General features: G+C 41.5%; 1 protein-coding gene across 6 annotated transcripts in view; it reads right to left on the bottom strand.

The window, feature by feature from the left end:
- Positions 1-7,051: 7,051 nt before the first annotated feature.
- Positions 7,052-14,159, bottom strand: part of CFHR5 (complement factor H related 5) — a 33,430-nt gene continuing 26,322 nt past the window's right edge. For all 6 annotated transcript variants that reach the window (XM_019976570.2, XM_070768699.1, XM_019976571.2 and 3 more), the window contains 3 exons: positions 12,951-13,133; positions 10,040-10,222; positions 7,052-7,966 (listed from right to left, as the gene is read on the bottom strand). In XM_019976570.2, the coding sequence (XP_019832129.2) occupies positions 7,770-7,966; positions 10,040-10,222; positions 12,951-13,133 (563 nt within the window). In that variant the 3' untranslated portion in view covers positions 7,052-7,769. The remainder of the gene's footprint in view (positions 7,967-10,039; positions 10,223-12,950; positions 13,134-14,159) is intronic.

Below are 14,159 nucleotides of genomic sequence, written 5' to 3'. Positions count from 1 at the left end.
AGCATTTTGAATAGGCTTTCCCATCCTCCTGTCCTTTAGAACTTAGCGTGGATAAATGCATGAATGGAAACTGATTGTCCCATTCAAATGCTAATACTCACAGTGTATTTTCTTAATAGAAGGGGGAAAGCATGACTGCACACCATCCGAATTCAAGCTCAATGCTAGCATCTTGTCAGCAATTCTGTCTTTTGTGGTGATACAATACAAAATCCACGACATCATATATTAGACCTTCTGGTCAAAACATTTGCCATCAATTCAACACAGTAATGAAAACTCTGAGCTTGGGCCAAAGTGAGGTTGGCCTTTCCTCCCCCAGGTCCTTGGGAGCTGAGCGTATGGAGGTGAAGGGCCCAGCCAGCCTTCCCTCTGTCACCCCAAGCTCTTGCCACACTCAGCTCCATCCAAGTCAACAACCGGGACTTGGGCCCCTCTGGGAAACACAAAGAAGAAAAGGAGAGGCGATACTCTTGTGGATAATTACTTCAACAGCACTGTGGGACCTGTTTTGTTTTGCATTTCAAAACCTTGCTGGCTCTCTTTTTTGGGGGCTGCGTAATATTCCATTGCCTCTTGATGAAAGTGAAAGTGGAGAGTGAAAAAGTTGGCTTAAAGCTCAGCATTCAGAAAATGAAGATCATGGCATCTGGTCCCATCATTTCATGGGAAATAGATGGGGAAACAGTGGAAACAGTGTCAGACTTAATTTTTGGGGGCTCCAAAATCACTGCAGATGGTGACTGCAGCCATGAAATTAAAAGACGCTTACTCCTTGGAAGAAAAGTTATGACCAACCTAGATAGCATATTCAAAAGCAGAGACATTACTTTGCCAACAAATGTTTGTCTAGTCAAGGCTATGGTTTTTCCTGTGGTCATGTATGGATGTGAGAGTTGGACTGTGAAGAAAGCTGAGCGCCGAAGAATTGATGGTTTTGAACTGTGGTGTTGGAGAAGACTCTTGAGACTCTCTTGGACTGCAAGGAGATCCAACCAGTCCATTCTGAAGGAGATCAGCCCTGGGATTTCTTTGGAAGGAATGATGCTAAAGCTGAAACTCCAGTACTTTGGCCACCTCATAAGAAGAGTTGACTCACTAGAAAAGACTCTGATGCTGGGAGGGATTGGGGTCAGGAGGAGAAGGGGACGACAGAGGATGAGATGGCTGGATGGTATCACTGACTCGATGGACGTGAGTTTGAGTGAACTCCGGGAGTTGGTGATGGACAGGGAGGCCTGGCGTGCTGCGATTCATGGGGTCGCAAAGTCGGACACGACTGAGCGACTGAACTGAACTGAACTGAGTATTCCATTGTGTACACATATATGTACCACACTTTTATCCACCCTTCTGTTGGTGGACTTTTAGGTTGCATCCATGTCTTGGCCATTGTAAATAGCGCTGCAATGGACATTAGGGTGCATGTCCTTTTAGATGGTGTTCTTCTCTGGATATATGCCCAGGAGTGGAATTGCTGAATCATGTGGTAGTTCTACTTTTCCTTTTTTAAGGAACCTCCGTACTGTTTTCCATAATGGCTGCACAGATGTACATTCCCACTAACAGTGTAGGAAGGTTCCCTTCTCTCCACACCATCTCCAGCATTTATTATTGGAAGATTTTTTGATGATGGCCATTCTGACCACTGTGAGGTGAGACCTCATTGTAGTTTTGATTTGTGTATCTCTATTAATTAGTGATGTTGAGCATCTTTTCATGTGCTTTTTGGCCATCTGTATGTCTTCTTTGGGAGAAGGCAATGGCACCCCACTCCAGTACTCTTGCCTGGAAAATCCCATGGACAGAGGAGCCTGGTAGGCTGCAGTCCATGGGGTCGCTAAGAGTCAGAGAGGACTGAGAGATTTCACTTTAACTTTCCACTTTCATGAATTGGAGAAGGAAATGGCAACCCACTCCAGTGTTCTTGCCTGGAGAATCCCAGGGACGGGGGAGCCTGGTGGGCTGCCATCCATGGGGTCACACAGAGTCAGACATGACTGAAGCTACTTAGCAGCAGCAGCAGCATGTCTTCTTTGGAGAAAGGTCTATTTAGATCTTCCACCGTTTATTTTTTTTTTTTTTTGATTGGGTTGTTTTGTTTTTTATATTGAGCTTGCAGCAACATGGGTGGAGCCAGGCATTGTTGAAGTGAGTGAAGTCAGAGGAAGACAAATATTATATGATGTTGCTTATGGATGGAATCTAAAAAGAAAATGGTACAAATGAACTTATTTTCAAAACAAATGGCGTCACAGATGTAGAAAGCAAACTTATGGTTACCAGGGAGAAGGGAGAAATTGGGAGACTGGGATTAACATACACACACTGTGGAAGTGTATTAGTTGCTCAGTCATGTCCGACTCTTTGTGACCCCATGGACTACAGCCCACCAGGCTCCTCTGTCCATGGGATTCTCCAGGCATCCCTGGAGTGGATTGCCTGGAGAATACTGGAGTGGGTTGCCATGCCCTCCTCCAGGGCGTCTTCCTAACCCAGGGATAGAATCTGGGTCTCCTTCATTGCAGGCAGATTCTTTACCATCTGAGTCACCAGGGAACATATACACACTACTGTATATAAAATAGAGAACTAATAAGGACCGACTATGCAGCACAGGGAGCTCCACTCAATCCTCCAGTGACCTACATGAGACAAGAATCTGAAGGAGAGTGGGTGTATGTGCATGTATAACCGAGTCACTTACTGCACACCTGAAACTAACTCAACATTGTAAATCGGTGATACTCCAATAAAAATCAAGAAAAAACACACGTCTTGCTGGCTCTCCTTTTCTTAACTAGAGTGGCTACAGGTGGACCTTTCGGGTGAGTACTATAAAAATCTGGCTTCAAGCCAGTTTCTCTCTCCTTCATGGCCTCTGACTTTTCCTCTGCCAGTTTCTCTTTACCTCCTAAACTTCTCTCAGTCGTGAATCAGACATAGTGTGTAAAAAATAAATATCATGGCCTCCAAATAGTCTCTCTGAAGCCCTTATGACTAGATTGGAAGGAATTGGGAATGAAATTCTACTCACCTCCCCAAGAAAGGTGGCTGTGACTCCCAGCACCTGACGATTACCTGTAAAGGGCTTTCTCCTATTTCCAGTCTTACTCCTGTTATGTTTTGATTTTGGCTCCTTTGCCTCGTGTAAGAGAATAGTGAGCTACGCACAGCAAACCTTACCAGCAAGCACTGCATCGCTGCTGACCAAGCACCTTGCTTTGGAATATGCACCACCAAAGAGTTTAAGAAAGAAAGAAATTCTGAGAAACTGAGAGAGAACATCCAAGTTTAAAATCCTGTTCCCTATGCTCTGAATAAAACATTTTCATATGTATTTTGTTATTCTCAAAATTCTAAATAATAGTCCCAGTTCAAGATTTCCCCCTCAATACTGAGGAGGAGAAATAAAACTTCTATTAATACGTACTTCCTCCTAACCTAGAGGTCAGCTCTTTTAACAGCAAGAGTGATTTATAAGTTCTTATTTTTTTTTATTCAACACCACCAATCTTCGAGTTAGTATAAATTCCTCATAGATTTTGATACTGTCTTAGTTTTTTGTTTTTTACATTCCCTGTGTTTCTCATTGATTTAAAATTGTTGACCACTATTTTTGAAAATACCTTTATTGAGGTATAGTTCACATACCATACAATTAGCCCATTTAAAATGTACAATTCAGTGTTTCCTGGCATAATCACAGAGCCATGCAATCATCACCATAATCAATTTTAGAACATTCATTACCCTCAACTTTCAGTCATCAGCTCCTCCCCAGTTGTAAGCCTGGGCGACCACTAGTCTCCCTCGTGTCTCTCTACACTTGTCTACTCTGGACATGCCATATAGACGAAGCCATAGAATATGTAGTCTTCTGTGACTGGCATTTGACACTTAGCATGTTTCTGAGGTTCATTCATGTTATGACATGTAATAATACTTCATAATATTCCATTGTTTCATTGTAAATTTTGTTTAGCTCTTGTGTGTATTAATGAACACCTGGGTTGTTTTTCAGTTCAGTTCAGTCACTTAGTCATGTCCAACTCTTTGCAACCCCATGGACTGCAGCGTGCCAGGCTTCCCTGTCCATCACTAACTCCCAGAGCTTTCTCAAGCTCATGTCCATTGAGTCGGTGATACCATCCAGCCATCTCATCCTGTCACTCGCTTCTCCTCCCGCCTTCAATCTTTCCCAGCATCAGGGTCTTTTCCAATGAGTCAGTTCTTCGTATCAGGTGGCCAAAGTATTGGGAGTTTCCGCTTCAGCATCAGTTCTTCCAATGAGTATTCAGGACTGATTTCCTTTAGGATGGACTGGTTGGATCTCCTTGCAGTCCAAGGGACTCTCAAGAGTCTCCTTCAACACCACAGTTCAAAAGCATCAATTCTTCAGCGCACAGCTTTCTTTATGGTCCAACTCTCACATCCATACATGGCTACTGGGAAAACCATAGCTTTGACTAGATGGAACTTTGTTGTCAAAGTGATGTCTCTGCTTTTTAATATGCTGTCTAGGTTGGTCATAGCTTTTCTTCCAAGTAGTAAGTGTCTTTTATTTATTTTTTTTATTTTATTTAAATTTATTTATTTTAATTGGAGGTTAATTACTTTACAGTATTGTATTGGTTTTGCCATACATCAACATGAGTCTGCCACAGGTGTACATGTGTTCCCAATCCTGAACACCCCTCCCACCTCCCTCCCCATCCCATCTCTCTGGGTCATCCCAGTGCACCAGCCCCGAGCATCCTGTATCCTGCATCGAACCTGGAGTGGCGATTTGTTTCTTATATGATATTATACATGTTTCAATGCTGTTCTCCCAAATCATCCCACCCTCTCCCTCTCCCACAGAGTCCAAAAGACTGTTCTATACATCTGTGTCTCTTTTGCTGTCTAGCATACGGGTTATCGTTACCATCTTTCTAAATTCCATATATATGCGTTAATATACTGTATTGGTGTTTTTCTTTCTGCCTTACTTCACTCTGTATGCTGCTACTGCTGCTGCTAAGTCACTTCAGTCATGTCCGACTCTGTGCGACCCCATAGATGGCAGCCCACCAGGCTCCCCGGTCCCTGGGATTCTCCAGGCAAGAATACTGGAATGGGTTGCCATTTCCTTCTCCAATGCATTGAAAGTGAAAAGTGAAAGTGAAGTCGCTCAGTTGTGTCCGACTCTTAGCAAGCGACCCCATGGACTGCAGCCTATCAGGCTCCTCCATCCATGGGATTTTCCAGGCAAGAGTACTGGAGTGGGGTGCCATTGCCTTCTCTGTGTAATTGGCTCCAATTTCATCCACCTCATTAGAACTGATTCAAATGTATTCTTTTTAATTTCAAGGCTGCAGTCACCACCTGCAGTGATTTTGGAGCCCCCAAAATAAAGTATGTCACTGTTTCCCCTGATTCCCTATCTATTTGCCATGAAGTGATGGGACCAGATGCCCTGATCTTAGTTTTCTGAATGTTGAGTTTTATGCCAGCTTTTTCACTCTCCTCTTTCACTTAAGAGGGTCTTTAGTTCCTTTTCACTTTCTGCCATAAGGGTGGTATCATCTGCATATCTGAGGTTATTGATATTTCTCCCAGCAATCTTGATTCCAGCTCATGCTTCATCCAGCCTGGCATTTCACATGATGTACTCTGCATATAAACCGGGGTGACAATATACAGCCTTGATATACTCCTTTCCCAATTTTGAAACAGTTGTTTTTACCTTTGGGTTATTATGAATAACTCTGCTAGGAACATTCACATGTAAGTTTGTGTTGAGACATGTTTTCATTTCTCCTAGGTATTTATCAATATCTAGGAGGATTGCTGAATCAATGGCAATTCTATGTTTAACCTTCAGAGAAACTTCCAGGTTGTCTTCCAAAGTGAGTGCACCGCTTTACATTCCCTTTGGCAGTGTTTGTGGGTCTCCATTTTCCACATCCTTAAGAACTCCTATTATTATCCGACTTTATCACCATCCCAGCTTGTGTGAAGTAGTATATCATGATGATTTTTATTTCAATTTACTTAATACTTTAGTCAGCTGATGCAAAGAGCCAACTCATTAGAAAAGACCCTGATGCTGGGAAAGATTGAGGGCAGGAGGAGAATGGGGCAATAGAGGATGAGATGGTTGGATGACATCGCTGACTCAACGGACATGAGTTTGAGCAAACTCCAAGAATTACTGAAGGACAGGGAAGCCTGGAGTGCTACAGTCCATGGGGTCACAGAGTCAGACGTGACTGAGCGGCTAAACAACAACAAAATGATTAACGGTGTTCAGCATCTCTCGGTGTGATTATTGGCCGTTCATACATCTTCTTCAGACAAATATCTATTTAGATCCTGTTTATTTATGGTGTTCAGCATCTCTCGGTGTGCTTATTGGCCGTTCATACATCTTCTTCAGACAAATGTCTGTTTAGATCCTGTTTTCATTTTTAAATTGGATTATTTGACTTGTTCTTTTGAGTTGTAAGAGTTATTTATATATTCTAAATATAAGCCTGTTATCAGATATATGATTTGTAACTATTTTCTCCCATTTTTGTCTACTATGCTTTCATATTTTTCCCTTTTCTCTGAAGCATGAATGTTTGTAATTTCGACTAAGTCTAGTTTATCTATTTTTTTCTTTTCTTTCTTGTGTTTTTGATGTCATATCTAAGAACCCATTGTCAAATCCATGGTCATGAGGATTTTAAGCCACATTTTCACCTGTATTAGTAAGTCATCTTTTGTACAGATATTTAAAAGAAAGAAAAAAATGCTGTCTACAATAGAAAGAACACCCAGAGTATATTTCTAAAACTTTTTGTTCAGTGTTTCCCAAACTATGGTACATCAAAAAATAGAGGAGTTGTTGCATGAAATCAGCATCATGACCCAAAGGGTCTTTATATTCTCATTTTCTATTTTCTTGGTCTGATAACTCTTTTTGACTATAAAAGCAGTCTATAATGTTAAAATATAGGAAATACAAATAATTTCAAAGTATTCTAATTTCTTAAACCTATTCATCTCAAACCACATAGACTGATTATAGCCAGCATTTTTATTTCTTCTCATTTTTTCTTCTTTATCCATTTATGCCCGCCCAGACAATTCAATACACATAATATTGTAACCTAATAATTCTCACTTAAAATTACAGTTTCCTTTTTGTATGTGTATATTGTCTCTTGACTGTATTAGAAGTACCACATTAAGATTTGTGTAAGTTTCAGAGTCTTCCACTTATTTGGAGAAGTGGTGTATTCAGTCCTTTAAGGCGTATGTATGGTTTAATGGATGGTTAGAGTCACCCTAGAGGTTTATAAATACTTACTAATGCTTGCTACAAACATAAGGGGTGACAGTGTTTGTGTTTTTATGAAATTATAATAATGTAAGGAAAGAGATTATCCTAACGACACCACTTCCTCTGAAATAAAGTTGACTCAGAAAGCCTTGAAGCTGTAAATTTCAATGAGAAGAGGGTGTGTGGAACTAAGCGCTGAAGGCGGGCATGTTTCTGCGTGTGTTACAGGAGAGGGGGACTCAGGACTCGGATACGCGTGGTCCTGCTATGAAAGAAGCCTTGGCTACTCAGCTTACAAATTTAAGAACCTCTGAAAATCCAGAGTTCTAATTAAAACTGTGATAAACCATCCCTGAAAGTATAAAGAAAATAACTGTAGCAGTGACTACATAACAAATACTAAGAGCCCACCTCTAAGATTACTTTTAAGCGTACATCCAGGGACGTTGTGCTTGTTTCATTCACATGCGGGATATTCAAATTTCCCTTCCTGACAGAGGACTCGAAATGATTGTATGGGTGTTCTCTCTTTATGTGAATGTTTACACTCAAATTCAATAAAATCCCCTGTTTTAGCATATCTTTTTGGGGGGTTTCTCCATTTTAACTGTATGTTTTTTTTGTTCATTCTATCTTCAGATATGATACATGCATCTGAAAGAAAAAATAATAAAGTATTAATAATATATCTTTCCTTATCCAAGAACAGTGAAATTGCATTTAAGAAAATCTGGAACTAAATAAAATTAAAAAAGAATATTAAAAGTTAATATTCAGTTATACTAGACATAGTTCTTAGCATTTTGTATGTATCATTTATAAATGCTGGGCGTTATCTCTCCAGGTTACCCATGAGGAGATGGAGGCTCAGAGAAGCAGAATAAATTTTCCAAATTCATGTAATTTGGTGTTTTGAGCCAGAATATGGAAGCCAGGCTTCCCTGTCCCTCACTGTCTCCCGTAATTTGCTCAACCTCATGTCCATTGAGTCAGTGATGTCATCCAACCATCTCAACCTCTGTCGCCCCCTTCTCCTCTTGCCCTCAATCTGTTCCAGCATTGGGATCTTTTCCAGTGAGTCAACTCTTCGCATCAGGTGGCCAAAGTATTGGAGCTTCAACTTCAACATCAGTCCTTCCAATGAATATTCAGGACTGATTTCCTTTAGGATTGACTGGTTTGATCTCCTTGCAGTCCAGGGACTCTCAAGAGTCTTCTCCATCACCACGTTTCAAGAGCATCAATTCTTTGGCTCTCAGCCTTCTTTATAATCCAACTCTCACATCCGTATATAACTATGGAAAAACCATAGCTTTGACTAGATGGACCTATGTTGACAAAGTGATATATGAATCCTACCACCACCAGATCCTCACCAAGTGGCTTAGATCAAATACTAAGGTGTTCTGTGCCTCGTTTCTTCATTCATTGGCACAGGTTGTTAATAAAACAAATCTCATGAGACTACTGATAGGAAATTATGTAGATTCCATTTCTTATTGTGCTAGACAATGTGCCTGTGAATATCCTTGTACAGATTCTTTTACACTTGCAAGAGTGTGTATATAGATTACTCTCCCAGAAATAAAGTAATGAGGTCAAAGGATGCGTGTTTTTAAAATCTGAAGTTTATTCCCAAACTGCCCTTCAAAGAGTTTGCCCCACTTTATAATTTCATTAAGAGAGTCAGAGAGACTTCCCTGATGGTTGAATGGTTGACTACACATTTTCACTGCAGGGGCACAGGTTTGATCCCTGGTCGGGGGACTAAGATCCCACATGCCCCAGAGCAAATAATCTGGCATACCACAACTACTGAGCCAGAGTACCACAACTAGAGAACTCGTGCCAACTGAGACCTGATGCAGCCAAATAAACATTTAAAAAAGAAGAAGAAGAAGATACAGTGCAGATTTGGGACGCGACTTGCTAACCTTGCCAGTTTTTCTACTTTCCTTGCTAAACTCCCAGCCACGTGGGAGTAAAAAGCCACATTAGCAGTGGTCTGCAAAGAGTTCTTCCAGGAAAAACCATCAGGTTTACAAGTAGAATTTTGCATACTGATAAAGAACAACTCCCAGACCATCATTTCACAAATGGTCTCCTGATTTGTTGGTAACATGACAATATTTTGTGGTGTAAGAATATGTCCGGTGGTTAAATGACTTGGGATATTCATGGAGTTTTGTAATGCACTGTGTATTTTGGGTCTCTTTAAAGTGCATTTATATTATTGTTTTTTTCAAAAATGTATTTATTTTTGGCTGTGCTGGGTCTTGTTGCTGCATAGGCTAGTCTCTAGTTGCAGAGAGTAGCGGGGGCTGCTCTCCCATTGCATTGCACGGGCTTCTCATCACAGTGACTTCTCTTGCTGAAGAGCAGGGGCTCTAGGTGCACAGGCTCAGAAGTTGCAGCCTAGGGGCTTTAGTTGTTCCTCAGCATGTGGAATCTCCCCAGATCAGGGATCAAACTCATGTCCCCTGCATCAGCAGGCAGATTCTTATCCACTGTACCACCAGGGAAGTCCTGATTTATCATTTTTAAAGACACTTTTTTTTCCACTCTGCTTTAAAGAAGATTTTTTAAAAAAATGTTCAGTTATATACCTACACTTGTTAACAAGTTTTTGGCTGAATGAAATGTAAGTAAAAATTATCCTACAAAATTAGTCCATGAAAAGTCTATAAACATCAAGTTTCGGACTCCAGGAAAATACAAAGAACTCACCGATGCATGCGGGTGGTTCTGACCAGCGTCCATTTCTGCACGTCACAGTCAGGTTTCCCCGGAGTTCATAGAAAGACTGGCAGCGGTACTGGACATTCGACCCTGGAGGGTACGCTGACAGGGGGAAGGAGGTGATGTCTCCATTGCCAATAGGCGGAGGGGGCCCACAATATTGTCCAGACTCTGGAAGATGACATGCAAGTGTTAAAAAAAGAGTCAGTATTGCAATATAAATGGAATAATGCGAAGTTCCATATTTCATATCTTCAATATCTTATTTACATGATGTCCAAGAGTCCAAATAGCTCATTATAAAATTTCTATCATGCAACCTGATAACTAGAATAGAACTATAATGCTTTCTTTCACCCTAAAATAAGACACACACAAAATAAGTATTAAGCATATATCAGGGCATGCTTGTGTGGTCAGTCTCCACAGTCGTGTCCAACAGTTTGCAACCCAATGGACCATAGCCCGCCAGGCTCTGTCCATGGGATTCTCCAGGCAAGAATACTGGAGTGGGTTGCCATGCCCTCCTCCAGGGGATCTTCCCGACCCAGGGACCGAGCCCATATCTCCTGCATCGCAGGCAGATTCTTTACTGCTGAGCCACCGGGAAGCCCATATATAAGGTTATATAAGTATTAAAAACTGTTTTTATTTAAAGCCTGATGGACTGGTGAGTAAACCTCTGGTCTATTTCACCTTTCCCCATAAAAACGTTTAATTACAGAGGAAAGGTGAAAATAAGAAACTCCCTTCCCATTTTTATTCTCTGGGGCAACTGTTACTGTTATGCAAACATCATGTAGCTATCAGTTATGGTCATGAACTTTTAATTTTACTGAAATGACTTGTAGACACACTCTTCTGCATTTACTTTTTAACTCCAAATAATAGCGTGAGCCTCTTTCTCTGTCCATCATGTTTCAACTTTATGTTAAGATCAGCTGGAATAAGTTCCGTGGTACTGACTGATCTCCCTACACAGTCACAAAAGCTACAGATACAGAGTGACCAAATCAGACATCTGATCGCAAATAATTTGTTCTCTCTCCTGTTTCACTTGTTGTCCCTGCTCTTTTCTCAAACCCACTCCTTCATGTGGACTTTGGATTCCATACCCTCTACACCAGCAAAGGCCCTGCCCATGAATTGTCCCCTTTCTGCTGTGTCACCAATGTCTCCTCTGCTGAATCTGTAACCAGCATAGAAATGCGCTGAAAAAGTCACAGCTTCATCAGGTAAAAGCAAAGTTACCAATGAATTTCAGGTAGCTAAATCCACTGCTTTTTTTTTTTTTTTTTTTCACCTCTATCTCCATTTACTTCCCTTCCTCCTATGTTATTATTATTTTAACTTTTTTTATTTGGAAGAAAATTGCTTTACAATGCTGCGTTGGTTTCTGCCAGACAACACAAATCAGCCATGATGATACGTATATCCCCTCCTTCGTGAACCCCCCTCCCCTCCCCTCAACCCACCGCTCTAGGTCATCACAGAGCACCAGGATGAGCTCCTTGTTAAATCCACTGTTCAATTCTCAGGCATCTTGCCCAGTCCTAAGCAGTCTTTGAAATGTTTGTCATCCTGTCAAATAACATTTTAAAATAAGGTGTGTGTTGTTTTTTTTTTTTTAACTTATACCATTGGCATTGCTTTGGGACACCAGTTGTGGTGTTGTGATTTTTAAAAAGAAGCAAACATTTGGTCTGACTCCTGCTTCTTGCACAGAGCTCTGGAAACCCTTGGAATCTCCTGAAGATGGAAAGCAATCAAGGTGCCTTTTGTTCCATCAATGAGGTGATTTTTGGGAAGCCCTTCAATAACACAAGGATGCGCTGGTTGCCAGGAGAACCATCACGTGACTAGAAGGCTGAAACTTTCAGTCCCACCCTGACCTGCAGGGAGGGCAGAGGGCCTGAAGGTCAAATCCATCACCCATGGCCATGGATTTGATCAATGGTGCCAACGTACTGAAGCTTCCATAACCCCACAAAAGACAGGGTCCACAGGGCTTCCTGTGGGAAGACTGTGGGAAGAGCCACGCCTGGAGGGGGCATGGCAGCTCTGCGCCCTCCCCCACACTTTGTCCTGAGCGTAGCTTTCATCTGGCTGTTCCCGAGGTGTCCCCTTTTGTAATACAATGGTGATCTAGTGAGTAGACTGCTTCTGAGTGTGGTGAGCTGCTCCAGCAAAGTAGGGCACCCAAGGAGAGGGTCATGGAAAACTTCGTCTATACCTGGTCGGTCAGAAGCACAGGTCACAACCTGGACGTGCAACTGGCATCTGAACTGGGGCCGCAGGGAGCAGTCTTGTAAGACTGGGCCCTTAGCCTGTGAGATCTGAGGCTGTCTCTGGGTAGACAGTGTCAGAACTGAGTCAAATTGTAGGACACTTGCTTGTAGAATGAGGGGCAGCACCCCCACATTGCAATTGGGTCCTGGAATTATTTTAGCAACCTTCCCTAGTTTATCTCCTGCAACCTTGTTTGGCTGCTTCTCTTTGCCCACCTCTTTCTCTCTTGTTTAGACATGTAAACTCTTCATGTGTTCCCAGCCCGTCCCAAAACTTTCATATCATCTCTCCGGCAGCAATTACCAAATTCAAACCCTAGCCTTGACCACTCTCAGATTGCCCGCTCTACATCTTAATGCTGGATATTGAGTAATTCTAATGAATAGAATCAAGTTTCCAGTGAAGGTCTCAAACCTGTTTCTTCTCTGGTCACTGTTGGAGATACATCTTAGAGAAACAGTTTAAAACATGGACAGAATTGGGTAACTAGATGACAGTTTAATGCTTCAGAATATTGTGTAATAAATAGGTCATGAGTTTTTTTCCTGTTCTTTAGATAAAGCGAAGGTCAGAATCCTCTTTTTAAACGTTATTTAGAAACAATACTGACCTACGCAGTGTGGTAAGGACTGCCATCGTCCACTTCTGCACACAAGTTCTTTTGCTTCCAGAAATGCATGGTTTTCTTTACAGAGGACAGCGACCTTCTCTCCTTCCTGGTAATTCACTGTGGTTAGCATGTTCTGAGCGTTAGGAATCTGAGGAGGAGGCGGGCACAGTGGCTTCTTTTTTCCTACCAAAAGATTGCATTATTTGATTAATAAAAGCTAAGGAAAAACAGCTCAACAAGATGACATTTCAGTATAATGGGACATCCAATAACTAACTCTCTCCCTCTTTCTCTGCATACATACATATACACATACATATGTGTATACATATAGTGTATACAATGCTGGGCTTCCCTGGTGGCTCAGTGGTTTAAGAATCCGCCTGCCAATGAAAGAGATTTGGGTTCGATCCCTGGGTCAGGAAGATCCCCTGGGAGGGTATGGCAACCCACTCCAGTATTCTTGCCTGGAGAATCCCATGGACAGAAGAGGCCGGTGGGCTACAGTCCATGGGGTCGCAAAGAGTCAAACACGACTTAGTGCCTAAACTACAACAACATATACTGTGCTATAGTAATACCTGTATTTTATTGTAACATAGTTTTTGGTTTAAAAAGTATGTCTGTGTTGTAATAATTGATTTAAAATTTCTCAGGTCCCCCTTTCTATCTCCTAATCACTACGCTGTCAGTACTCTTGTATAATTTTTCAAATTAGCCTTTTTAATTTTTCCTAGCTAACCCACATGATTCAAAAAAGTTATGTGCATGTGGTTCAAACATGTTAGAACAAAAAAATATTTAAATAGCAACAGTAATGACAGAACCAGCCAAGGCTTCCCTTGAACACCTATTCTCTTATTTTTATTTTACATTTATTTTTTAATTGAAGGATAATTTTAAAGAATTCTGTTGGTTTCTGCCAACATCAATATGAATCAGCCATAGGTATACATATGTCCCCTATCTCTTGAACCTCCCTCTAGAGATGCATGGAGTTAGTAACACGGAGATTTACAATACCATATATAAAATAGATAGCCAGTGGGAATTTGCTGTCTGACTCAGGGAACTCAAACAGGGGCTCTGTAACAACCTAGAGGGGTGGGGTGGGGAGGGAGATGGGAGGGAGGGTCAACAGCCTAAACTTTGATGGCAATAAAGGATTTCCATAATCTGCATTTTCTTCTAAACAGAACAGTGCCTGCT

This window comes from Bos indicus, chromosome 16, assembly GCF_029378745.1.
Source record: "Bos indicus isolate NIAB-ARS_2022 breed Sahiwal x Tharparkar chromosome 16, NIAB-ARS_B.indTharparkar_mat_pri_1.0, whole genome shotgun sequence".
NCBI classification, from domain to species: Eukaryota; Metazoa; Chordata; class Mammalia; order Artiodactyla; family Bovidae; genus Bos; species Bos indicus.
This window is presented reverse-complemented; position numbering and strand designations above follow the sequence as displayed.